The 26,023-nt window shown below is 44.7% G+C and overlaps 1 protein-coding gene across 1 annotated transcript in view; it reads left to right on the top strand.

Annotated features, from left to right (window-relative positions):
• The window catches only part of ALK (ALK receptor tyrosine kinase), a 715,534-nt gene that overhangs the window by 198,076 nt on the left and 491,435 nt on the right, over positions 1 to 26,023 (top strand). The window contains exon 2 of the mRNA XM_025353516.1: positions 16,087 to 16,206. Coding sequence (XP_025209301.1) covers positions 16,087 to 16,206 — 120 coding nt within the window. The remainder of the gene's footprint in view (positions 1 to 16,086; positions 16,207 to 26,023) is intronic.

Below are 26,023 nucleotides of genomic sequence, written 5' to 3'. Positions count from 1 at the left end.
GCTCCCATTGCCTCTTTTTTTTCAAGACAACCCCTCCAACCCCACCTGTTGCTGCCTGCACAGCCCTGAAAACCTGCCGGATCCTCGTGGGTGTGTCTGGATTGCAGATCCTCCCCTCCTGCCTACAAAGTGTATGGTTCCCTCATAGGCATCACATGACTCTTCCCTGAAGTTTTAAAACTCAGAACTCTCAATGGCTGGGCACACATTTTGCCCAGCATTTTATTTTCTATAATAATAATATAAATCACATTGACTGAACACTTACTCTAGCCAGGCATTGTGCTAAGTGCTTCATAAGCACTCTCTCATGGCATCTTCAAGGCAAGCACGTAAGGTTGCTTCTATTATTATTCTCATGTTACATAACAGGAAAGCGAAGGCTGAAGAAGTTAAATAGTTTGCCTGAGGTCACGTAGGTGCTAGTAGGTGTTGGAACTGTGAGTTAAGTTCAGGCCAGCCTGACATCTAAGCCCATGATCTCGATTCCAAGACAACATGGTACCATCTGGGATTCTCCATCTGGCCTCCTTTTCCCTTAATCTAGTTTGCAGTGCTTTTATAATTTCCATATCTCTTGCCACAGATCTCTGTTAAACAAGGACATTTCAAAACTGTACGAAGACCTGGCTGCCATTTCATTCTGCTGGGTGATACCGGCAGATCCTGATCCTGCTATACTTCCTGTATGACTTCCAGGGAGAATGGCTGGGTTACTCTTCAGTGCCCGCTTTCAGGGAGAGTTCCCCACCAGCCAATTGTGTATCTTCCTCTTGGGTGTCATGTTACCTATTTGCTCTGAGTGGATTTCCTTCTGCTTACTTCCTAGCCTCTTTCCAACCCCCTGGAAGGCTGCTTCATATTCTAGTGCTTCTCTCTGTTGGTCTTATATTCATTCCACTTACATCAATTCATGAAGGTCAGGAACTCTAAGTCTTTATCTTTGGGGTCTCCCTTAGTCTATTCAGGCTGCTTTGAAGAAAACCCTATAGACTAGGTAGCTTAAAAACAATAGAAGTTTATTGTTCACAGTCCTAGAGATTGGGAAGTGCAAGATCAAGGTGCCAGCAGATTGAATATCTGGTGAGGGCCTATTCCCTGATTCACGAACAGTGCCTTCTTGCTGTGTCCTCACATGATGGAATGGGTGAGGGTTCTCTTTGGGCCTCTTTTCTACGGGCACAATCCCATTTATCAGAGCTCTGCCAAAAGCCCGACCTCTCAAAGGCCTCACCTCCTAATACCATCACATTGGGGAGTGGGTTTCCATATGTGAATTTTGGGGGAACCATAAACATTCAGTCCACGACACTCCCTAACAGTCAGCCAATAAACACGTCTTCCTCAAGTCTTTTCACCCCAAGGGTGAGTTAAACCTAGTATAGATACAACTGCTGCTTACTTCAGGGAGGAAAACTGCACAGTCCACAAGTGTGGACAGTGAGGAAGCCATGGCTGGAACTTCTGGAGTTTGTGACAATAGTTCTTGGCTCCCCCTGCCCATTTCAGAGTCTGGGACCACAGGGTAGGTGGAAAAGTCACTTTTGCATCTTGTTTTATTTCTCTCTCATGTTCTGACTACAGCAATTTCTTGGTAGTGGCAGATTTAATAGTCACACTTTCTACTATTTGCAAGCGACCCCAAATTACATAATATGTAATAAATTGTCATTTTGCTGAGATAAGAATTTGAAAAATCTCATGCTATGAGGCTGGGTTTGGTTATAAGTCACTTAGTGAATGATTTATTGTTTTCTCCCTATTGTAGCAATGCATTTTATGGAGGTAATGATACGTTACAGCAATATTCTTGAAGATGAGGATTCCAGAAGTCTCTGGATGCATGCCGTACAAATGACCAGGGTTTACCCAGTGTGCAAGGCCCAGGGCAAAGTGAGGCCTCTCCTCTCTTCCCTTCCATTGCTGAGTGTGAGAAATTAACAAGGAATTGACCTCACCTTCCTACAACACCTTTACAGGTCACTGACAGAACCTCCCAAGAGGTCAGGGGTGCTCTCGGTGCACAATTATAAGAGATAGAGGTAGTATTATCCAGTTAGCCCATGGTTCATTCACCTGCTCCAAATATCTTTAATGTTTAGTCTTGACTGCTTCTCTTGGGCCAAATTGCTATTGTCCTAATGAAAATATAGATCTTTGGTTTACATTCGGAGATATTAGAGGATTTGAGGAAATATTTTCATTTTCCATCCAGAGGTTTCATGTTGTGTAAGTGCTGCCTGGATGTGACCTACCTGTATCTAATAAAATCATTAATTCAGCAGCCCAGAAGGTTTAGTTTCTGTTATACCTGTTGCTAGCAGCTCCTCATGTCGTGATGCTGCCCAGAATCTCCAGTGACAGTAAGACCCAGGAAGTCTTGGGGAGATAGAGTGCCACTTGCAGCAAAAGAGTCCATTATCTTGAAAGTCACTCCTGGAGTCATTGCCAAAAGCAATTTCTCAGAGTTTATGGTCAAACCTTGGAAGGCTTCTCCTGCCACCATGATTGAAGGGGACATGGAAGGAGCCAAGCCATATTGGCCAGCAAATGTCACCAGTCATGATGAGCTCCTAATCCTGATGGGACGTCTGATAAGACACTCGTATGATGACAGATGAGGCTACGCATAGCAGTTTAACTCAGTCATTTGTAATCATTACTTTTTGGCTATTCAATAACCATCTGTGAAATTATTTTCTGAATCTCCCAGAGTAGAGAAAGGAACCAAGTTTTACCCCTTTTCTTTAGGGGAGCCTCTTGACAGTTACAAATGCCTTAAGGAAACTTTCTGAGGCACTCTCAGATCAACCTTCAAAGCCCCTATTCACCCATGTCACCTGCTTTGTTTGAGTGATGACACAGTGTTGGTGACAAGCACCAGGAACTTTCTGAGGCCAACATCTCTGTTGCCATGTAGAAATGTCCCTGGGGCAAGATGCAGGGTGACAGTGCATCCTACTCTTCTCACTGTGTGATTGTGGCCGCATCTCCTGACCCAGAGCTTCCTTGTCCAGCAGTGAGCTGTGGTCCCATGTGTGCTGGCCAACAGGTGTGCAGAGACACTGACCTATGGAGCCTGTCAGCACATTGAGAGGCTAGGCCAGACCAGGAGTGGCAGAAGCCCTCGGGACAATTGCCTTTCACTGCAAGCAGCCTTAACTGTTTACTCCAGTGGATCATACAAATATTATTTTCTGTGTGTATCATGATATGAAAAAAGGTGAGGAAGCGCTGGTTTAGCCTCTCTGATTTTTTGCTTTCCTCCTGTGTAAGTTGGGATTTGTTTTTCTTATCTTATTAAACTGTTATGAGGATCAAAGGCTCAAATGAAAGGGCTTTGGGAGTCTATATATTTGTGGGGTGTGTCATTGGCCACAGAGATAGAACTCTATCCCTCTATCTCTAGTTTACTTTCATTGGCTGTTCCTTTGAAAATGAGGTGGAATTCCACTTTTTTTTTTTTTTTCAGCCTTTCCAAGTCATAAAATCAATGTACTGTACCTACTTTTAGGTTCAAGCACTTATATAACATTATAATTATACATAGTCTTTGCTTCTTATGACTTTTGCAAGGCGCCTACCAGAGCAGAATCTGCTTACCCCTCTGTCTACTTGTGCTGAGGATACACACTAGTGTATCTGACTCCTCCTGGTCTATCCTGCACTCACATCCCAGTAGCTCCCAAATCCCCACAGGTCTGCCCTTCCTAAGGACAGCCTTTCCTTTCTCAGAGCCTGTGCTACATTTAGTGGCAGGTCCTGGCCCAGGGATGAGGGGATCCCAAATTGCCATGATTTCAGCATGTGTGTGCCAGGGTGCAAGCTGCTTTGGTGGTTTAAAAGGACGACTTACCCTCTCTGCCCTGCAGACAAATCTCATGAGTGCAGTGGAACTCTTTCCTTCCCTTCTCCTCGATATACTTCTCAGCCAAGTGTTGTCTTGTTAAGTGAGTGAAAACCAAGTCACAAACCAATATACCATAAAATGTTAACGCTGGCTTCTCTGGATGCTGGAGGTACGGGTGATATTTATTTTCTCCTTTAGACCTTCTTGATTTTTTTTCAGATTTTCTATAGTAAAACCGAAAGTGTATTTTAAATTACATTCTAAAAGATGCACTCAAGATGTGCTGCATGAAGGCAAATAACAGCTTCAACATTCCTTCACACTTGCTAGCTCCAAATTACTGCCTCTGCCTTCAGAGCCAGGCGATTTGGAGGGGGTGGGAGCCGGGAGGGAGTGGGGAGGAGGCTGCAATGTGGGCCATTGAATCTCCTCTTTTTAGACATCGCTCTGGCAGCTAATTCCAGGGTGCTCATCTGTATGGTGGCAGCGTGACTTTCATGTTTTCCCCAAGGTGTTTTATGGCCTTTTTACAGTGGTACTTTGAATAACTTTCTCTCAGTAACTTCCAGATAGTGAAAAATATCAGATGATTTCTCTTTCCCCCTCTACGTTTCTTCCCTTTTTTGTTGCAACTCCATTCCTTAATAGGCGTCTCCTTGCCATCTCTTCCTTCTCCTTCCTCCCTCTTCTTTTCTCTCTCTCCTTGCTCTCCCCTCCCTCTTTGCCTCTCTTCACCTCATTTTTAAAGCAAAATAGAGAGACTCTGACCTTGCTGGCCCCGGCCATAGGAGAGGGCAGGGAGTGCCAGCCAGGGCTTATCAGTGACCCAGACGGCTGCAGGAATAGTTCCTGAGGCAGTTTCAACCCTTCACTTTTCCAGAAGGTAATTCAGGTTTCAGAGCAAAGGCGAGGCTGAGGTTTAGTGGCTGGATTTCAGGCTCCTTCTCCGCGGGAAAGTTGGCCAGCAGACTGAGCATCTGAGAAAAGGCAGGAGGGTCCCTGGCAAGTCAGGTCAGTCTTGTTACAGGGCAGAACCATTTTAGGTAGCAGTTTTAGATGGCCTTCTAGGTTGATCTGGAGGGATCTCTCATCCTTAGTCAGGAGAAGGCAGCAGTCATCTATGATCTGGTCACTCCTGCTGTGTTTAATTCCCTGTCCTTGTTCTCGATTGCAATCAATGTCATCTGCAAGGGGTTCTTTGCTGGACAGTGGCAGTGTGATTGGGCCATACATCAAGGTTCCTCTGTAATGCCTCACCTTTCTTGCTGGCAAATAAGGAGCCAGTGCTCCATTCTGAGAGAGACTCGAGTTTGAATAGACCCCTACCCTCTTCAGCCTCCTACCCTACCCCACTCCCTTTAACTAGTTAACTCTACTCCTCTGGTTAAGGGCCTCAGCTCAAGCATCAGCTTCTCAGGTGATCTTCCCCTGGCTCTCATAGTGAAGTCAGATCCCTCATCATGTGTTCTCATAGGGGTGTGTCTATCTCCTTCACAATGGATAACAACAATCAAGATGTCAAAAGGACTTGACAGGTTGTTGGACGGCTGTCTGCTGCCTTCCACGCTCTAAGCTCCTCAGCCTGGAAGCTCTATGAGGGTAGTGTGGGGTTCTGCTCACTAACGCAGCCCAACTGCCAAGGGCAGAGCTTGGCACATAGGAGATACTCAGTAAGTATGAATGGAATTAATGAATTAATCTTAGCTCCATCCCTTTTGGCTCCAGAACCTTGCACAAGTTACTCAACCTCTCTGAGCCTCAGTTCCTGCGTGTGAAAATGGGAATAATAATCCCCACTCAGAAAATTGTGGGATTTGTGGGGCAATGATTGTAAAGCCCCCAATATGGTGCCAGGCACCATGTGTAATAGGCACACATGAAGTATTGGTTTCTTTCTTAGTGAGTTTTTTTTTTTTTAAGACATCCCAGAGTATTGCAGCTTAAAGGTTTAAAGAACAAAAACATGTCTCCCTATTTCTTCTCCCTCCTCCTTTCTTTGCTACCTTCTCCTGTGGGGGGTGAGGCATAGAATGGGGGCACAGAAGATCAGATTTTGTGATTTTTTCACTAACGAGATGACTTTAGGTGAAGCATTGTTCCTTCCAGTATTTCAGCTTCCTCACATGTGTGATAGGAAGACGTAGATAAATAGCCTTCACAGCCCCGCCCAGCTCCCCCACTCTGAGTCTCTGCATGAGGTCAAGGGTAGCATTGATGACCGTTGTTAACAGTGCAAGATGAATGGAAGCAACAAAGGTGATGCAGTGCCAGAGTAGGATGAATCCAATCAGACTGTTGGCCTGTCTATTTTAATACAAGCTGAGTTTATTTTAGTAAACTCTTCACAGGTGAAGAGTGATTTAAAATATGGCATCATGCCAACACCCGTTAGTAAAAGCACAAGGATTTCTAGTGTACCTTTCTTCAAAAGAGCCTGAGGCTTTGTAGATACTGTCTCATTAATTCTCTGAGCATCCCGAAAGTTGGCTGGGAAAGCATGATGAGTTCTGTATTACATGCAGAGAAACAAAGCTTGAAAAAGGTTAAGCAGCTTACCCAAGGTCACGCAGTAACACCGCTGTACCCTAGAACACAGTTCTCTAGCACATCAGCCTATCTCTGGAAATGAGTTCAGTCATGGTGAGGGGCCTTTGCGCTGAATAAGTGGCATCTGGAACTGGGGCTTCTTAGAGGATAGACTCTTTATCCTGAAAGGACAGGGGTGACAAATAAAGAGGGATTGAAAGGTCTGGAAGTTAGGAGAAAGTGTTTTGTCCCTCTTTCTCCCCTCACCCTAAGCATCTTCCCTTGGACAAGCCAAGGACCAATTTCAAGGATCCAGGCATCAGGCCTTGTGGTGGTTGCCATGGAAACAGTCGTGGCTGAGCCTGAGGCCTCGCAGAGCCAGCTGCCCTGATGGAAGGTGTGTGTTTCTAGTTCGACTTCCTGGTTGACCCAAAGGGATCTATTGTCCTCAGTTAGGAGAAAGCAGCAAGCATCTGTGACCTGGTCAGTTTCTTTCTGCTGTATTTAATTCCCAACCCCTGTTCTCCAGGAGAATCATCACCTGCAAGGGGTTTGTACTGTAGAGTGGCATTCCTAGCTGGTCCACACATCAGAGGTCTGCAGTCATACATCCTATCCTAATACTGGCAATGTGACCTTGGGCATTTGTGCTTTCTGAGCCTCAATCTTTTCATCTGTAAAAGAGGTTAACTACCAAGGTCGTTGTAAGGATCACAAAAGTGGATGCCTCTGAAAGGCATTAGGGAGCCCTAAGTCGTGGTGAATGTGTACACAGTTACAATCCACTCTTCCACACTGGAGCTTCCCTCTTCCTGTGAAAGTGGGTCACACTATGCCCAGGGCACTCACTGCATGATTTCAGGAGTCATCCTGGCAAGCGTTACTTCCTAACTTGACACATCAGGTCAAGAGAAGAGCCAGTTGTTCTTGGATAGTTCATAGCCTCTTGTCCAACATGTCTGGAGCCTCCTAGGCCTGCTGGTGGGTGATTATCCCTACCAGGACTCTCTCACTCCAAAAGAAAAAGGTCTTTTGTTCATGGACTTGGTTTTCCAGGCTGCCCTGTCTTTGTGTCTTTGTGTCGCTTTCAGTACATTAATTATTTAGTGCTTGGTAAAGCTCTCTGAGATCACAAGATGAAAGGCCTGGTGGCAGTTCAAAGCCTTCCTTTTGATTATTATTCCAATCAACATATTGTGGGGGGAGAAAATAGGCTTAAGATCACAGTGGAGTAAATTTCATAAAGAGTAGAGTACAAGCAAACCACAGAAATGGACCCAAACAGATAGTCATGTTGCCCTGCTAATGGAAGCACTCAGGTCTTACAGGGGTAGGGGGTGCGGGTGTGTTAAGAATCAGGCCATCTGGAGAGTGATATCCTCTATATTGCTGGCTTGGATTCGTAAAATAAAAATGCCCATTAGTCTTCCACAGCTACCAAAAGCCAGTGTGAGTCCACCTTGGCTAGTAGGTAGGGCCAGTGACCAAGCACACCTGCAGCAGGGGTTCAGGGCCAAAGGAGACATTGTGGGTGAGTCAGGAGCTGCTTGCTTGGGATGCTGAAATCGTCTCTGGAAAGGTAAAAATGCAGTGACTTGGTACTATCAAATTCTGAGAGATACAGATTCTGAAGAGGAGACATCAGCTGTCACATGGCCTTTGTTATCGGACTTTGGCCTTGAATTATGAGTCACTGGTACCTGCATAGACGTGGTATCTCAACTGATGAAATAAGTCCATGCCTTGATCTGCCCCTGCCCCTGCAAAGCATGTCCTACGTGACACCAAACCAGAAACAGCCTCTGTGAAATGCTTTTCCTATTTTTTTCTAAATCAATGAGCCAAAAAAGAAAAGAAATCAACCTAAACAACAGACCTGAAGCTTAAGTTGCGTGAGTGAAATTAATATACAATTACAATCCGTCATCAATAACATGTTTGTTGAATGGCCTCAACACCACTATCCTAAGTGGTTAAGGAGGTCAGGGCCCAAGTTCAAGTTTTGTTCTGACACAACCCGAATCCCAACTCAACTGCTTTAGTGTCCAGCTCAGGAAAGACGGGGACCTTGAGGAGGAGGGATTTGAACTGGCTCTTTAAGAAGGGGTAGGATTTAGGAAAGCAGGGTTGGAGAAGTATGTTCTAAGCAGAGATTAGCTTGGGCACAAGTTTGGAGACTAAGGTGTAATGGGATAGAATGTGAAAGGAAGGATTCTGAATGGGAAATAAGGTTGAAAAGGCAAACAGTGGCCAGAGTGTTTGGGCTCCAAATTTATATGCTTTAGCCCTTTTCTGGAGCAACCTCTTTGTGATTCTTTTTTTTAGTATAGGATACCCTGCAGGTAACCAAGTCCCTCAGGGCAGGGACCAGGATAACAATTTCCTTTATTAACATTCCTCACTGTTATGCCTTGGGAAGGGGTACATGCTTTCGCTGGCTGGCAGAGGTTGTTCACCATTGAATGAGCACAGAAATTATACATGGGTCCTCTTGGGGAGGCAGGAAATGCATGCTGAAACTCTAACTTTTGACAGTACAAGAGAATATTATAGGAGTGTAATTTTTGCTTCAATACTTGAGCTACCAAGAAAGAGCACAAACATCTCTGGCAGGATGGGATGGGGCTTAGAGAAAGGTGAGGCGGAGTGGGAGCTGTTTAATTCCATCCAAATTCCGCCCTTGACACTAATAGCTCCCTTCTGAATGAGCCAGCTGGAAGAAAATGTGAAAGCAAACCGTAGAGAACCGAATACGTATGAACCAGAGAGGACCTTAGCAACCAGTGAGTTCAACCTGCTCATTTCCCAGGCCTAGAGAAGGTATGGGGAGGGCTATATGTGTAGGACAAATGGTGCATCTGCAAACTCTCTCTTTTCTCTGAAATCACATCTCAGTTTTTCAGACTAAATTAACAACATCGCCCATCACCGCTAACTCTAGGAGTCATGTAAATTTACTGAGGTTTCTTTTGCTGAACAGGTGCAGGCTCAGCCTAGTGAATACCCAAACCATTTCCCCTGGACTGCCAGTCCCAAAAAGAGGCCTGCCCTGTATTCTCTGAGAGCTGTGCCTGATTTGACATCCAGACCGCTATTTATTTGGCCACAATAAGCTTTGCTTTGTGTGACACAAAATCATTGTAAAAGAATGCATTATTAAGTGTGTTTTCAAATAAGGGGGGAAAACCAAGCAGACTGTCACTGATTGTTTTATTGTTGGAAGGAAAATAAATAAGTAAAGCGTCTACAGGCAAGGTAGGAACTGTTCCAAAGAGCGTTTAGAATGGAAGCATTTGTTACATTTTACTGATGTAGGTTTGTAAAACATGCTTGCTAGTGAGCCTGGGGCATTCATGTAAATAACCATCACACATGCATAGCTCTTTATTATTTATACTGACACAAGTATGATATATTATGTACATTGGCTTAGGAATAGATAGACATGCAGTGAGACATATAAAAATAAAGATTGGAAATACACAGTGCCAATTGGCTGCAATTTGGGTAGTCGAGATCATGTACAGTTGGCAAAGTTAATGATTAGTGAATAATAGAGAAGCAGCTCTCTGGGAGCACTTTTGATTTCTGGACATTGTAATTATTGACACAAGATGATCCAAATATAGGAAAGGGACCAAGACTCCCCCTCATTTTGGATTCTAAAACAGAGATAAGAATATACAATTATAAGGATGGCATGACTGATATTGAAAGACTATGTCGTGCACACATTGTCTCATCTGACCCTTACAAAACCCTGAGAATCTTTAGAGTATGCCCATTCTTATTCTCATCATCATTTTCAGAAAATTGAGGTTTGGTAGAGTGTGTGCTTAGCCTGAAGTTAACAGCTAATAAGTGCCAGAGATAATACCTTTCTCCAGGGCCCTGGTTTCATTTATTTGACAAATATTTATTGAGTGCCTGCTGTGTGCCAGGCATGGAGACATAGCAGTGACTAGTGCAGGAGGTACACAATGAATAAACCAATATACAGAACACATATATGTGTAAGAAATAGGGCAAAGGGATGGGAGTGGCTTACAAGGAGTTGTCTCTCAACAGGATGACCAGGGAAGTTCTTTCTGGGGAGGTGACCTATGGACAGGGACCTGGACAGAGAGAGGGAGTGGCCATGTACCTGTGAATAGGAGGAGCTTCCTCAGCTGAGAGAACTCCCAGTGCAAAGGCCCTGGGGTGGGAATGTGCTTGGCGAGTTTGCGGAAGAGCAAGAAGACCTGTGGGACTGAGCTCCAGCAATGAGGGAAAATGGTTGCAAATGAGGTTAGAGACAGAATCAGGAGCCAGATCCTGTGGGGCCTTTACGGGCTACACTATGACAAGAAATTTGGAAGCTATTTCAGGGGCTGCAGTGTCAATATAACTGCCACATAGAGAACAGACTGAAGGCGACCCCTGTGGGAGCTCATAGCAATAACAGAGAGAGGTGAGGAGGGAAAAGATGAGAAGGGGTAAAATTCAAGTAGAGCCATCAAGATTTGCGATGAATTGATGTGGGGTGAATAAAAGGAAGAAGTTAAGAATTCCTTATTGGTTTTTGGCCCGAGCAACCCGGTGAGTATTGGTAACACTTTCTGAAATGGGGAACGCCTGGGGTTTAGGGGAAGGGCGGTCAAGTTTTTGGCTTGCTCGTGATAAGTTTCAGATGCTTATCAGGCAATAAAGTGGAGATTTTGAACAGGCAGTTGGATGTGTATTCTGTTGTTCAGGGGAGAGATTGGGCTGAAGACACAAATTTGGTAACAGTAGTATGTGGATGATATTTAGAGCTATGAAACTGGGTGAGATCACTTTGAGAGAAAGTTTAGATGCAGAAAATGCCCAAGTTCTCCAACTTTTAACAATTGTCAAATAATAAAATAAAGATCCCACAGACTTTTTTCTTTTTTTTAAGACAAGCTTACTTACATGTCAGGCAAAGAGAAATTCACTGCATGGTTTTCCAAGTAAGAAAAGTCAGAGTTGTAAAAGCCTTACAAAGAGGGCTACAATGTTGTTCTGGTTATTTGGAATTAAAAATCGGTTATTTGAACTGAAGAGAATGAATGAATACATAGGCTTGTGTGAGTGTGGGTAAACAAGTTCCCTTCATTGGTCAGCAAAGAGTCTTCAGTTAGGTACAGGAAGGGTCTGGTGTCCCACAGTCACTTGAAATTCATGATCATTGATCATCAGCTGGTTAGAACCACTGGGATAAAATACAATACTCAGCCATGACAATTCCTAAGCAAGTGCTGCTGGAAAAGGAGAAGTTTCCTCCTCTATAGTTTGGAAAATGAGGAAGATCTGGCAAAAAAGAATAAAGAGGATCTTCCCACTGAAGCAGGAGGCAACCAAAGGCTACATGGTGACCAGGATGTAAGAAATCCAAGAAGCAGGGAGTGATTGCAGGGACAAATGCTTCTGAGGGGTCTAGTGAAACAAAGACCGAGAGTTGTTCAATGTATTTGCAGCCTAGGGTTGTCGACCTTGACCTGGAGTAGTGAAGCCAAACTAGATTTTGTTGGAGGAGACAGGAGCAAAGACAAATCCTTTAATAGATTTAGCTGTAAAGAAGAACAGAGTAAAGGGACAATGACTGGAGAAGAGTGTGACAGTCAAAGAAGCTTTTTCTTTATAAGATGGTGCATGTTTGTGTGACTGACTTGGCAGAGAGGGAAAATTGTTGATACAGGACCATTGTAATAGCAGATCCCTTGAGAAGAGACGAGACTAGCACCTAAGTGAAGAGGCTGGTGCTGTTTAAGAGTGTAGACTGTTATCCTTTACAACAGAAGAGAAGGCACTGATACCTGTGAGTGGGTAGATTGCTTCTCTTTTCTCAACAAGCTAAGAAACAAATTCATTCGCTGACAATGTGGAAGCATATGGGGAATTGAAGGTTTGAGAACTTAAGAGGAAGTTTCAGCTAGTTGTACTGGAAATAGAGTGAACTGAGTTAGGGAAGGCAGTGGGATTCCTGGGCCATCCTGAGGGTCTTGAGGTTTCTGGTGATGAATTTAAAATGAGGCCCATCAGCACTGTTGTGTGTTCCTCTACCCCTCTTCTCCCACTACCACATCCACCTGCTCCAGGATAATTGTAAAGAAAGAGGCAAAGAAGTTGAGATTGTGTGCAATGGAATTATGATAGAGGTGAGCCCTGGAGCTGAAGCTAAGGACATTAGGGGGATGATGCACAGGGAAAAATGCTGAGTATCAAGAGCTTGAGGTTTTCACTCTGCCTTGATACCCTGCAGTGCCTAGAAAGGGCTTAAGAAATCATCAGAAAAACAACAACAATTGTATCACCAGCGAATCAATAATGCCCTCAATCCAGGTGCATTTCTTCCTCATTTCTCTTCAGGCCTTCACTTGTCTGCCTCACTTGGGCACCTAGAAGCTCCTACTCCTATTTCCCCACTCCTTTCTCCTCTACACTTCATCTCCCAAGGTCCAAGAGTCACTCTACTTGAGCCCGTTGGTCTGCATTCATACTTTCACCCATACGTCTGCATTGAGGCCCATTTCACTCTGGATCCTCATATTTTCAGAGTGGAACCCTGAAAACACAAGGCTTTCTGTAGCTTAAATGGATTGCTTCTGATGGCTTGGCTTCTCTTTCTGCTAGAAAATCCTTCCCTGCAGTGGTTGGGAAGGGCAAGGGTAAAGAGCGTGATGGGAACAGACAGTCTCTTGACCCTGCACTTGTTAAATGCAGAAATATTTTGTTTGTTATGTTCTACATTGATGTATATTCTATGAACTTTGACTAGCACTCATTTCTGTTCCAATGCTTCTGATTTGAGCAAACAACTGCCTTCATGTGGGCTTTGCTTTCCTTGATCCTTGACTTTTCAGGTGGGGAGGCTCGGCCTTTTAGCTGACCCCTGCATTAGCTCCCTAGCCTCATCCGGCTTATCACTTGCCCTCCCTACTCTGGGGGGTAAGTTTAGGGACCCTGTGAGCCCACTGGCAGGAAGAAATTCTCGAAGTTCCTGTAAGGGCAAGATAAGACTTTACGCTTTTTTTTCAACCCTGCAATATTCAACCCTGTGGATGCCTGGCAAGTTATTGTGTTTTGTGATATAAAAGGCCTCTGAAGGGATGACCTGCAGTGATGTCTATATTACCTTGCTGGGTCATGACCCAGCCCTCAGAGCCCTTCCTTTTGAAAGTTTTTTTTTTTTTAAACCCCTGAATATATTGTCTGGTCCTCATTCATATTAAAGTTATCTGCCATTCTGTGCCCATTCACAGATTCATAAGTGCTTCCTGAAGTCTAGCCCCATCTGCTTGGTTCTTCATATCCAGGAAGAAGTTACTATCATTCCCAAACTGAATGGTTCAGAAAAATGACATCACTTAGAAACAGGGAAGTATAACCTAGGCTTAGTCTTCCTGTCACTTCAAAGCTACTTAAAATTTGAGATTAGCTGATGGCTCAGACCTAGAGTCTAAGTGAATTTTTATTCACATGGGAGTCACTGCAGGGAGTTGATTGTCCGAATCTTCCCAGACCCTTCCCACTTGCCCTGTTCTGAAGCATGCTCAGTGGTGACCTTCCACCTCAACCATTGTGCCGTGGGGGCCCTGCCAGGCCCTGTGGAGAGCCGAGGACCACCCTGCACTAGTCTGTGGCCTGTGCAGAGTGGTGAAAGGAGCTTGGACTTCAGTGTCAGTTGATCTAATCTTTTGACCCTGATTTCCTGTCTCCTGCTGGCTGTGTGGCTGTAGTCAAGGTAACTAACCTCTTTATGCCTCAATTTCCTCAGCTGCAAAATGTGGACAAATAAACTTATTCACAAGGTTACTGTAAGAAGCAAACAAAATCACACATTTAAAGCACTCAGCATCATATCTGGTTCATATGTGCTCAATACATACTAATTTTTTAAAAGACTAATAAACTAACCCCACCCAAAATAACCCTATGTGGCTTTGCATTCACTTCTCTGAGGCCCATTGCCTGTCTGTGAAGCAGAGTTGATGTGCAGGTGAAATGAGACGACTTCTCTCTGCCCTCCGAGCACAGGCTCTCACCCCTTTCAGTGCCTTTCCGCTGAGCTGTTTTGCAGAAATACTGCAGAAAGATGTACCTGGCCCCAATCAATTTCGTTCTAATCTCTATAGACCAAATATAAGAGAAAAGCCAAAATTCTTTCCAAGATACCCAGGAGCCAGCACGTCCAACTCAGATCTATGGAAAGCGGCGATTAAAATGTTTTTAGGAAGGAGACCATGGAATGCCCATCCTGTCCCAGGTGCAGGGCACAAAGACCGTTAATCAGCATCACCTAAGGGCAGCCCCTGCAGGTAAAATAGTGGAGGGGTCTGGAAACAAGAGACTGCCATGGGTACCCAGGCCACAGATTTCCTTCAAGTGTGTGAAGTGGTGTGATACTAAAAGGGAGTTAGAAGTAGGAGACCAGAACCTGCCAGAGCTGGTGCAGGGGGTGATGTGGAAGAAACTGCAGAGCAGGCAGACCGGGAAAATGCCTCCGCTACTCCTGCTGCCTGCCTGTTCTTCTTTCTCTTCTTCTCCTCCTTTTCCTCTTCACAAACTTCCTCCAAGTGGGTTAACAGTTACCACCAGAGTAGCAGATCAGCCCATTCTCCATAGAACATGGCCTGTTGATCTGAGGCAAACCTGGGCTCAGTTCCTGCTTCCATCACTTGCTTCTCTGCATCTCAGTTGATGCATCTGTAAAATGCAGATGATCATTTCTATCTCAGAGAGCCATGGTGAATATCATGTGACATTATGTAGGTAAAGATTCCAGCATGGCGCCTGTACCGGGGAAGCTACAGAAGAAATGCTGCTTTCCTTCCTTCCCTCCTCCCTGCACTCGGGAGGTCTTGCGACACATCTATCTACGAAAGAGAACTAATTCTCAAATCCTTCCTTCTTTAACAAAAAAAGGCTTTGTCTGCCATAAAACATTAGCAAATAGTGATTGAGCTTGGGATTTTCCGGGAAGCACTGTGTTAGAGCAGGCAGTGTGTGATCATTTGATTTGTAGATATATTGTAATGACTTTTCACCACACAAAATCCACTTGAGGTGCTGCTGAGGACAGGAATAATGCTTCTCTGCTGCTTTTCTTTCAAGCCTTCTTTCTCTCATACAAATCAGAACCATTAATCCTTTTGGCTTTCTGGCCTCTTGTCTTTCAGAAAACTCCAGTCAGCTAGCTTCCCCCACAACCCTGAAAATAACATAATTGTTAAGAACTCATAACTTCAGAGTGTGATTTCAACCCTCTCATTGATAAGGCAATAACCTAAGCAAACAACATTAGATGAAGTTACAAGTCTGAACATAAAGTAGGGATGGAGGCATTATCTGGATGAGATGAATTGGAGTTCTCTATAAAGCTGCACAAATTATTATAGACAGAATAGACTTTGGATAGAACTCTTAGACCAAGCCATTAAGTGCCCCGGCTTCTAGTTCATCTCCCAGAGCTCCTCAGCGTGGCCTTGGTCAGAACATTCAGACCTCTTAGATCTGTCTGCCCTTGGTAGAAAATGTACATCGGGGTCCTGAGGTCAACTCAGTCTACTAGTGGCTCATTTTTTCCCCTCATCTTTCCGATGGATGTCATGAAAGCCCCTCCTAAACTTCCTTTTTGACTGATACTTAGTGACAGCTAAAAGACACACCCCAAGCACATGGATCAGTGTTTTCTTTGTTTTTATGTCCAGGTCATAGCTCCTTGGAGTCACCAACAAACATACCTTCTCCTTCTCCTGATTATTTTACATGGAATCTCACCTGGATCATGAAAGACTCCTTCCCTTTCCTGTCTCATCGCAGCCGATATGGTAAGTGTACGTTTAATAGTTACTTGTGATGCACCATCACCATCTCGTAATAAGGACTCTGTGAGTTTCAGTTTGGGATTCATAGTGCTCCAGGGGATTCCCTCAGTTCCCTATATACAAAAGAAGTCTTTCTGAGCCCTCTGTCTCCCAGTGATACTCAACCCACTGGAGCATTCCAGCCAGGTCATTCCAGCTGCGCTCTGTATCCTCATGGGAGCCAAGGGTTTTGTTGCTGCCATATCCCTCCCGCTTAGCCTTTATGGTATATAGTATTCCAGCCATCCCCTTATCAATCATTGGAGGAGATGCTTATTTGCATCTTGACTGTGGCTTGCTTTCTGGTTCTAACCCACAGCGTTTCTAACAATCTCTCTCTCTCTCTCTCTCTCTCTCTCTCTCTTTTTTTTTGAGATGGAGTATTGCTCTGTCACCCAGGCTGGAGTGCAGTGGCGAGATCTCCGCTCACTGCAAGCTCCGCCTTCCAGGTTCACACCATTCTCTTGCCTTAGCCTCCTGAGTAGCTGGGACTACAGGCTCCTGCCACCATGCCTAGCTGATTTTTTTGTCTTTGTATTTTTAGTAGAGGCGGGGTTTGACTGTGTTATCCAGGATGATCTCGATCTCCTGACCTCATGATCTGCCGGCCTCAGCCTTCCAAAGTGCTGGGATTACAGGAGTGAGCCACCGCGCCCAGTCAACAATCACAGTCTCTTAAGAGGGGATTACTATTATGAGCAACACAGGTCTTCCAGGGCCCCTTACAGTTGGGAGGCTTCTTAAAGTTTCCCAAACATGTTCTTTGATATTTTTTCAGTTCATTTGATTCTGCAACAGCATCCGACATAAAGAGACCAGGTCCAATTACATTTTTACAGATGCAGAAACTAAGTTTAATAAGATCACACAGAGTGGCGTCTCCAGCTACCAAGCCAGAGTTCTTTCCCTACTTTCATTTTTTCTCCCAGGTGCCACCTACACAGCCTGGTAGGTCCTGTCCTAAGAGCCCTCGGGAGGCTGCTTTACATGGTATAACATTCCTCCTTCTCTGTGCTCATTCAAACAGTTCATAGTAGCTGGGTCTCCACAGTGAGGAGATTTAGGGGAGAGAAGAAGCATTTCCAAATGAACATTTTAATTCTCTTGAACTCCTCCAGGGTGAACCCCATAAGGACAGGCACTAAGCTTTGCTTTCCACTTTATTCTATCACATGGAAGATATGCATAAAGACTTATTAGATTGGTGCAAAAGTAATTGTGGCTTTTGCCACTACTTTCAATGGCAAAACCACAATTACTTTTGCACCAGCCTCATATGTATGATGAATGAATGCAAAAGGCCTCCAGAGATGAAACTCATTCATCAGGCCTGATTCAATTAAGTATTTATAAACCTAGTGTAGCACTGAGTTCTAGATTCCCTTCTGGGCATATTTACCTATTCCTCCATGCAGTCTATACCCTCAGCCTAAGCTATTTCAAATGTACCTAACAGAGATGTTCCACTCACTATAGAAAAGCTTCCAGTCCAAAGCCTGCTGTCCTCTCATCTATAATGCTCCTGGTTCATATTAACTGTACCTTTCTGTACCATATTTTAACCAAAAAAAAAAAAAAATCCATCAAAAACCCTAGGGCAGTTTAGAATTATCTTCTGTGCTGGCATGTTTCCTGTGACTCTTAAGCAGCCCTCGCAGGAGAGAAAGATCAGTGGTCGTCAGGAGATTCCAGATAAGAATTACTTCCTGATTTTATTTAAGCCAGACACTCAGTGTCATCTTATGGTAAGGGCAGGTATCTATAAATAATTGAAATCTGGATCTTTGCGTTGTTAATGCTTTGTAACCAGATTTGCAATACAACTGGTCTTCAGGTAATATTTTTGAGTTTGCTCCCAAAGTCATTCAGTATCTCTACCGGAGAACAATTTTTATAAAATGCGGAAGGCCCAAAAAAGACAGATCTACCCCCTGCATTCTGCAGAGGGCAACATATTTGTTCCCTGTGGAGCATCTTGTAAGAGGTTGCAGGTGAAAAGAAGAAAACCATGAAAGCTTATTAAGCTACCTCCAACCCACGACTTGGCCCTGATAAACCCATTTGGTGCTCCCTGAGCTTCATCCTCCTTATCTGTAAAATGAGGGTGAAATGCCATGCCACCTTAGGGCAAAGGAATCAATCTGGAGGTTTTTCAAGATCTTTTTCAAACTCTCCTCATGGCCTGGAATTCTCATGATTTCCGTTCTTGGCAGAGGAGAGGACCCAAACCATTGGCAGTTACTGCCCAAGTTCTGGGTAAGAGTACCCAAGTCATCACCATTGTTGCTATTGATGTATGGGGAAGGAGGAGCTTATTCTGCATTGGTGGTCCCTTAACCGATCATGGTGGGCATTTCAGAGGCTTTACATCTTTCTGCCATATTTAATTCAGCTGAGACTTATGAAGACATTACCACCACCATCATCATCTCTGTGTGCTTGGCCCTGTGCCTGATGTGGGAAGTGATGCAAATATAAAGACAGGTAAGGGTTGGCCCTGCCCTTTCAGTGCTCATAGACCAGAGAAATCATTCCATAGACAACTAAGCCCAAGTGTCCCCAGTGGGCTGACCTCAGAGCACAGATGTTAAGGACTTGCCCCAAGACCCACTGTAGAACAAGCTAAAGGCAGAGCTAACGCCAAGAGTCTGGTCCCCTTAAGGATGTTGGTCAGGGCTCAGCCTACAAGTCTATGAATCAAAGAGGCCAGCCGAGTCGGGTGATAAATCCATACCTTTCAACTGCCGTGAAAGACATTTTAAGAAATGTTAACAACTTCATTAATTTTAAGGCCTCAAACTTGGGCTGAGAAATTTGACTGGAAAATTGCTGCCTGAAGGGATCGTTCTTCAAACAGTGAGAAGTCACCAAGTCTCTGCAAGTCCATCGTGGAACTCCACGCTTGGCTGGCTGTCTTCACCTGCGTTCTGGTGGGGGGACGTCAGGGTGGGGGAATGACAGTGAGCATCAACAACCTAATTGTAGGTGTCCTGATGACCACTGGGCTAGGCCTCTCTCGGGTGAGCGGTCCAGTTCTGAATTGGAATGGCTTTCTTCTTTCCAGTGTTTTATGAGAAGAGACAAGGTGGAAAGAGGCTAATAAGATTTACTCACCCCCAGTCTGTAATTATCTGCTTGAGGAAAAAGTTTGACCTACCTTTTTGAAGCCTCCCCATATTTCTTCTAATTTGCGTTGGGGCCTGATATGCTGTGTGAAATATATTCTCTTCTATGGCTTTTGACATCAGATTCCAGTCCTTTCTCGCCTTTGTGTTGAATGACGAACGCCCACTAATTTCATCATCAGCGAGCAGAGGGCTGCACATTCCTCCCCTAAGGCTTTGAGAGGGAGGACGTCTAAAGAAAGACTTTATTTTTCTTTTTATCATCAGCTCTAATGCCTTTAGACTTATTTATAGGCTTGGCTAAAGGATTAGGCTCTAACTACCTACCCAGATAAAAATCTGTTCCATCAGGTAGCACCAGATGCTAAAAGATTAAGGCCACTGGGGGTTTTGAAAGGCAGTTTTGATCACCTTGAGTTTTAGAGCCACAGAGACAGATGGTATCCTTTCCAACTTTAAGTCATATTTGCCCACTCTGGGTATGGGAAGAATCACATCAACTTTTTAAATTGAACGACGAAAGGTTCTGCCCCATATGAGCAGGAGAAAGGGACTTTTCATTTATTTAAAAAAATAAAAATAAAACAAAACATGATACATTGCAAAACTCTTTTCACCCACTTTTCTCATTTAAGTTGTATTATAAAATTGCAGTAGATGAAAATTATTTTATGTTTTTGTTTTTTTTTTTGAGACGGAGTCTCGCTCTGTCACCCAGGCTGGAGTGCAGTGGCCGGATCTCAGCTCACTGCAAGCTCCGCCTCCCGGGTTCACGCCATTCTCCTGCCTCAGCCTCCCGAGTAGCTGGGACTACAGGCGCCCGCCGCCACGCCTGGCTAAGTTTTTTTGTATTTTTAGTAGAGACGGGGTTTCACCGTGTTAGCCAGGATGGTCTCGATCTCCTGACCTCGTGATCCGCCCATCTCGGTTATGTTTTATTTTTATGGAAATACACATTGAGGGTCAAAGGAGTTTATTAATGTGCTTTCAATTTACGGAGTAGGTGAGCTGTTAGAAAAGAATAAACCCAGACTTTCTGACTCTCTGAGTGCTCTTTCTATCATGTCACAAAGTTATTTCAAAGATGAGCTTTCCCTGCCTGGAGAGCATGCCCACTTCCTGGATGACCTGGTGTTTAGCTGAATGATCAATCTGATGTCTAAGACCTTGGGTAGCTATGGGACCAAGACTTGATATCACCAAATGGAGACTATCCCAGGCAGGCCAAGTAATTCAACCCATTCTAACCATGAGTGGAATCCTCTTGGCACTGTAGCTAGTCTTGTCTTCTCTACCATCCCTCCCTCCCCATCCCAGACTATGGTCCCTGTATGGATTGACTTGTGTCTCCCCACAACATTATGTTAAAGTTCTAATGCCCTAGTACCTGCGAATGTGACCTTATTTGGAAATAGAGTCTTTGTAATCAAATAAAAATGAGACCATACTTGATTAGGATGGGCCTTAATCCAATATGATTGGTGTCCTTATAAGAAGAGAAAACACAGGCATATATAGGGTGCACACCATGTGGCTATGGAGTCAGAGATTAGAGTGATGTGTCTACAAGCCAAGGAACACCAAGGATCGCAGGCAGCACTGGGAGCTAAGAGGAAGGAACAAATTCTTCTTTAGTGCTTCAGGGAGAGCATGGCCCTGCCTACATGTTAACTTTGAATTTTTGGCCTCCAAAACTGTGAGAAAAGAAGTTTTTTTAAGCCACCCAGTTGATGGTACTTTGTTATGACCGATTATTTTAAGCCACCCATTATTTTAAGCCACCCAGTTGATGGTACTTTGTTATGACTGCCCTAAGAAACTGATCCAGCCCCCTAATGTCCAGAACATTGGCTCCTGGGAAAGAAAATATTCTTCCCAACATCCCAGCGTCTAAGCACAACAAAATAACTGTTAGATTTGAATAAAAGTTCTATTCAAACTTTGTCTGCTTTCCAGTCCAAGGGGATCTATCCAATTCAGGGGCTGGTGCTTTTAGAAAGAAAAATTAGATTTTTTAATTACTTTCCCTGCCACTGCCACCATCACTACCCATCCTGTTAATGTATCAATTTCTTTGATTGAAAAGACTAGGTAAATTAAATATCTCTCTCTCAAAAAAAAAAAAAAAAAAATCAACCTAACACGGAATCAAAAATGGAAAACACAAAGGGCCTCCGGCTCTGTATGGGATTTGCTTCATATCTCTGGCAGGAAGTCAGTTTGATCGCATTTCTGAAATTACGTATTTAATGTGGCTGGCTGTGAACAGCCATTCTGGTCCTCAGGAGCACTGGTGTCAGTGAAAAGCAGCTCCCTTGTGGACTGTTGTCAGGGCTGAAAGCTTCCTTACCAACTCCTCTGCCCCTGCCAGGCCAGGTCTTTTTTTTTTTTTTTTTTTTTTTTTTTTTTTTTTTTTGAGACGGAGTCTCGCTCTGCCGCCCAGGCTGGAGTGCAGTGGCCGGATCTCAGCTCACTGCAAGCTCTGCCTCCCGGGTTCACGCCATTCTCCTGCCTGAGCCTCCCGAGTAGCTGGGACTACAGGCGCCCGCCATCTCGCCCGGCTAGTTTTTTGTATTTTTTTTTAGTAGAGACGGGGTTTCACCGTGTTCGCCAGGATGGTCTTGATCTCCTGACCTCGTGATCCACCCGTCTCGGCCTTGTGTTCTCTTCCTAACCTTGCTCACTGAGCTAGGGTATCAAGCTCTTTCCTAGCTTATGCCTCTGTATTTTCATCTATAAGCTTGGTAAACAAAAGACCTCTGCATGCATTCACCACAAAGGCTGAGTCCCAAAGGGGACAGTAATGCTGGCAGTCACACAAGACCAAGGATCAGGGACCGGCTATCACTTTGAGGGCCCTGACCTACTGGGAGCCAGTGTACTCAATCCATGGAAATTCAATAAAAAGGAGTTGGCTTAGGTGTTTCGAGGAGAGGCATGTTTAAAATGCTCCTCTTGGTCATATCCCTTTAAAACAAAGACACATAAAAACATTCCAATAAATATGAACAATTTATCTCTGTTGGTGGCAAGTTGAGTAAGGATATGCAGAAAGAAAAAAAGTCAGAATAAAAGATAGTAAGAGAATGAATGACCATGTGACACAAAGGTGAGAAAAACAAGTCAGAAAAGATCCATTTAAAACACTTTTCACAGACAGAGCAGGAAAGACACTGACAAAGGGAAACAGATGATGAGGGGACAGAGACAGAGAGAGACACACAAGGAAAGAGAGAGAAAGACACAAAAGTAGGAGGGGTCGCCCTTGGCTGTCTGATCGCCTTTTCATTTATTCTTTTTCCTGTTCACATGGGTTTGGCTCTCACCCCTGGGAAGATGGCTCCCTAGTGCTTGCTTCAGTCTTGACTTCCCCCTTCGGAGGCCCTCTTGCACCCCCACCCTGCCTGCATCATTTCCCCCTTAGCATGTCTCCACCAATACAGAGAACGGGAGAAGGGATGTCAACAGTCGTGGAGTGCCAAGTGTACGCTTGGTTGTGCTCTAGGCATGTCAATGATAAAGACAAATAGGGCATGTTTGCTTCCCTCAAGGAGCTCTGGAGGAAGAGGTAAGCATGCCTGCTCTTTGACAAATGCAGTATCAGAGGCCCAGGAACACAGAGGAGGGAGGACCAGGTCTGTAGAGGACTCAAGAAGGGAGATATTTTGGAGACTAGGGCAGCAGAACTGGACCTTGGACTCTAGGGAACATGGAGAGTCATGAGAAGAGTGTTCTGGACAAAAGGGATGCATGTGCAAAGGCGTGTTTGGGAACAGGTCAAGCTCTGTGGCACAGGCTGTAGAGGACCTGGGGTGAGGCTGGAGAGACAGTTACTCTGCGTATGCTCAGGATTTGGGCATGGTCCTACACATGAGGCATAGGGTGGGAAAGAAAGGGAAGGAGGGGAATCTGGAAGAGATTCTGGATATAAGGTGAGCATCACTTGGTTTCCTATTCAGGAGAATCCACCTTGAGTAACTGAGTGGATGAAGATGTCATTGACTGGAACAGAGAAGAGAAACATTTGGCAAGGAAAGATATTGACCAAGATATCTAGAGGGAGGAGGAAATATGGTGAGATCCACTGTAATCAAGTTACATTTGAAATGCCTTAGGACAGCCAGGTGAAGATGGCCAGTACAAAGCTGTAAACCCAGGTCTTGGCTTTGAGGAGAGAAGTGGATGGAGAGTTATTAGCAGCAAGACTGAGGTTGAGGCCAGCACAGTTGCTCACACCTGTAATCCCAGCACTTTGGGAGGCCAAGTAGGTGGATCACCTGAGGTCAGGGTTTCAAGACCAACCTGGCTAACATGGTGAAAACCTATGTCTACTAAAAATACAAAAATTAGCTGGGTGCACATGTGCCTGTAGCCCCAGCTACTTGGAAGGCTGAGGTAGGAAAATCGCTTGACCCCGGGAGGCAGAGGTTGCATTGAGATGAGAGTGTGCCTCTGCATGCCAGCCTGGGTGACAGAACGAGACTCCATCTCACACACACACACACGGACCGAGGTCAAAGCTGGTAATTGGAGGTTGAAGACCCAGAGGAGATCCAGGATGTTTCGTTTGAGAGGTAAGCAGAGGAAAAGGACCATGAAACAGAGAGAGATGAAGAAACGGGAGAGAGGAGGAGAACCAGGAGATGGTATAGTCACCTGTGTTAGTCTGTCCTCATGCTGCCAATAAAGACAAACCTGAGACTGGGTAATTTATAAAGGCAAGAAGTTTAATTGACTCACAGTTTCACATGGCTGGGGAGGCCTCACAATCATGGCAGAAGGCAAGGAGGAGCAAAACCACATCTTACATGGTGGCAGACAAAGAGAGTGTGTGCAGGGGAATTCCACATTATAAAACCATCAGATCTCATGAGACTATTCACTATCACAAGAACAGCATGGGGAAGACCTGCCCCCATGATTCAGTTACCTCACACAGGGTCCCTCCCATGGCACGTGGGAATTATGAGAGCTACAGTTCAAGATGAGATTTGGGTGGGGACGCAGCCAAACCATATCAGCACCAAAGCCAAGGAAGTGAGGAATTTTTAAATGAAGGAATGTTGTATGTATGTGTGGTACCCCCAACACTCCAGTCAGTTCTGTGGAGGCAGAATCTCTCTCTGGGTCTGACGAACCATCATTACCTAATAGGAAGGTTTACTCAGTTTTAGCAGACATGACATGGCTGTTGGATTTAATAGAGCTTCCTTTTGGATACCATATAGCAAGTATTCACCACCAGCAGCTGGTGACCACACTATAGCCCCAAATTAGAACAGTCTGGGAGGTTGTGGACCTTACTTTATCCCCATATTCTCATGGAGAAAATTTTTATGTGTCTCCCTGCTACTCGGTGCCTCTGATGTCACACTTTTCCTTGTGTCTTAGTTATTTGTGGTCCTGCATTATCACTCTTCCTAGACTTGAAGCATTTAGACGTCCAGGAATTCACATCTTGTTTCCTTTTGCACCCCTGGTACTTCTCTCATGTTTTATACTCATTGTGTACTCACTAGAGGTAATTGCAATGTCTGCTCAGCAGTTCAGGCACAAACGAGGAGCAAACTGAGGTCTCCCAATTCCCAACCTCCAGCTTTCCAGCCCCCGAAGTTCTCTGTTTTATTAAAGGGCAGGGACATTCCCACCAGCCCTCTCATTTCTAGTCATATTAATCAGTTTCAGGAAAGAAATGTGTCTAAGGGGAGAACAGTTGATGGGCTGGACTGACTTTGGTTGAGGATTCAAAGCTGTGATTTTAACTACTTTGAGCAGGCTTGTTTTTTTTCTTTTCTTAACCTAAAAAAGCACACTCAGCAGACATGAGTGAGCTGAGGAATTTCTCTTTTGACAGCTGTGGGACATCTGAGATACCGTATACAGAGCACTTCTAACCAACCTAGAAAGACATGTGTCCAAAACGTGTTCAGGAAAAGGACTGATCAAGAGTGAGAAAAATAAGAGAAAATCGTCTTAAAATGTTTTGTTGAGAGCTCAGGCGCAAAACTTTGTGTCAGAAGAGAGCTCTGATTCACAGGACTTGAACCAGCCCATTTGGGTAGATGACTAGGATAATTTGGTCTATGAGAAGTTCATAGAAATTGTGAGCTGTCAGGGCCTTCTGTGGTCTGATCAAATAGCCGCATCTGTAGGATGAGGAAACAGAGGCCTAGAGAGGTTAGTGATCGCCCCAGGACTAGTGGCAAAGCTGAGATTCAAACCCAGGCCATCTGCTTGGCAGAGCCCCTGCCTAACCTCTCTACCGTAGAGGCAAGGGTTCATTTTCTTCTCAATAAGAGGGCTCACAAAATATTTTCTCACATTTCAGTCCCATCTGTTGCTTTGCACACCTCATCCCTTGAATACCTTGGGTTTGCATCAGCCCAGTAGAGTTTTGCTGCCCCACGGATTGCCTCGGTGTGGGGTCAGTGCCTTGCTGGTGTGGATGAACACATGGCCACACTCAGTCTAGTTGCCTTATAGTCACTTGGAGAGCACCTTAAAAAACAGGATTCTCGTGAGGGTGTTCACTGGACTGAAGAACTAGGTCTGGTTATCCTAGGGCTTTAACTCGCCTCTACATTGCCTATTTAAATCTTCTCTGGGCCGGGCGCAGTGATTCATGCCTGTAATCCCAGCACTTTCGGAGGCCGAGG

Source organism: Theropithecus gelada, chromosome 13, assembly GCF_003255815.1.
Source record: "Theropithecus gelada isolate Dixy chromosome 13, Tgel_1.0, whole genome shotgun sequence".
Taxonomy (NCBI): Eukaryota; Metazoa; Chordata; class Mammalia; order Primates; family Cercopithecidae; genus Theropithecus; species Theropithecus gelada.
This window is presented reverse-complemented; position numbering and strand designations above follow the sequence as displayed.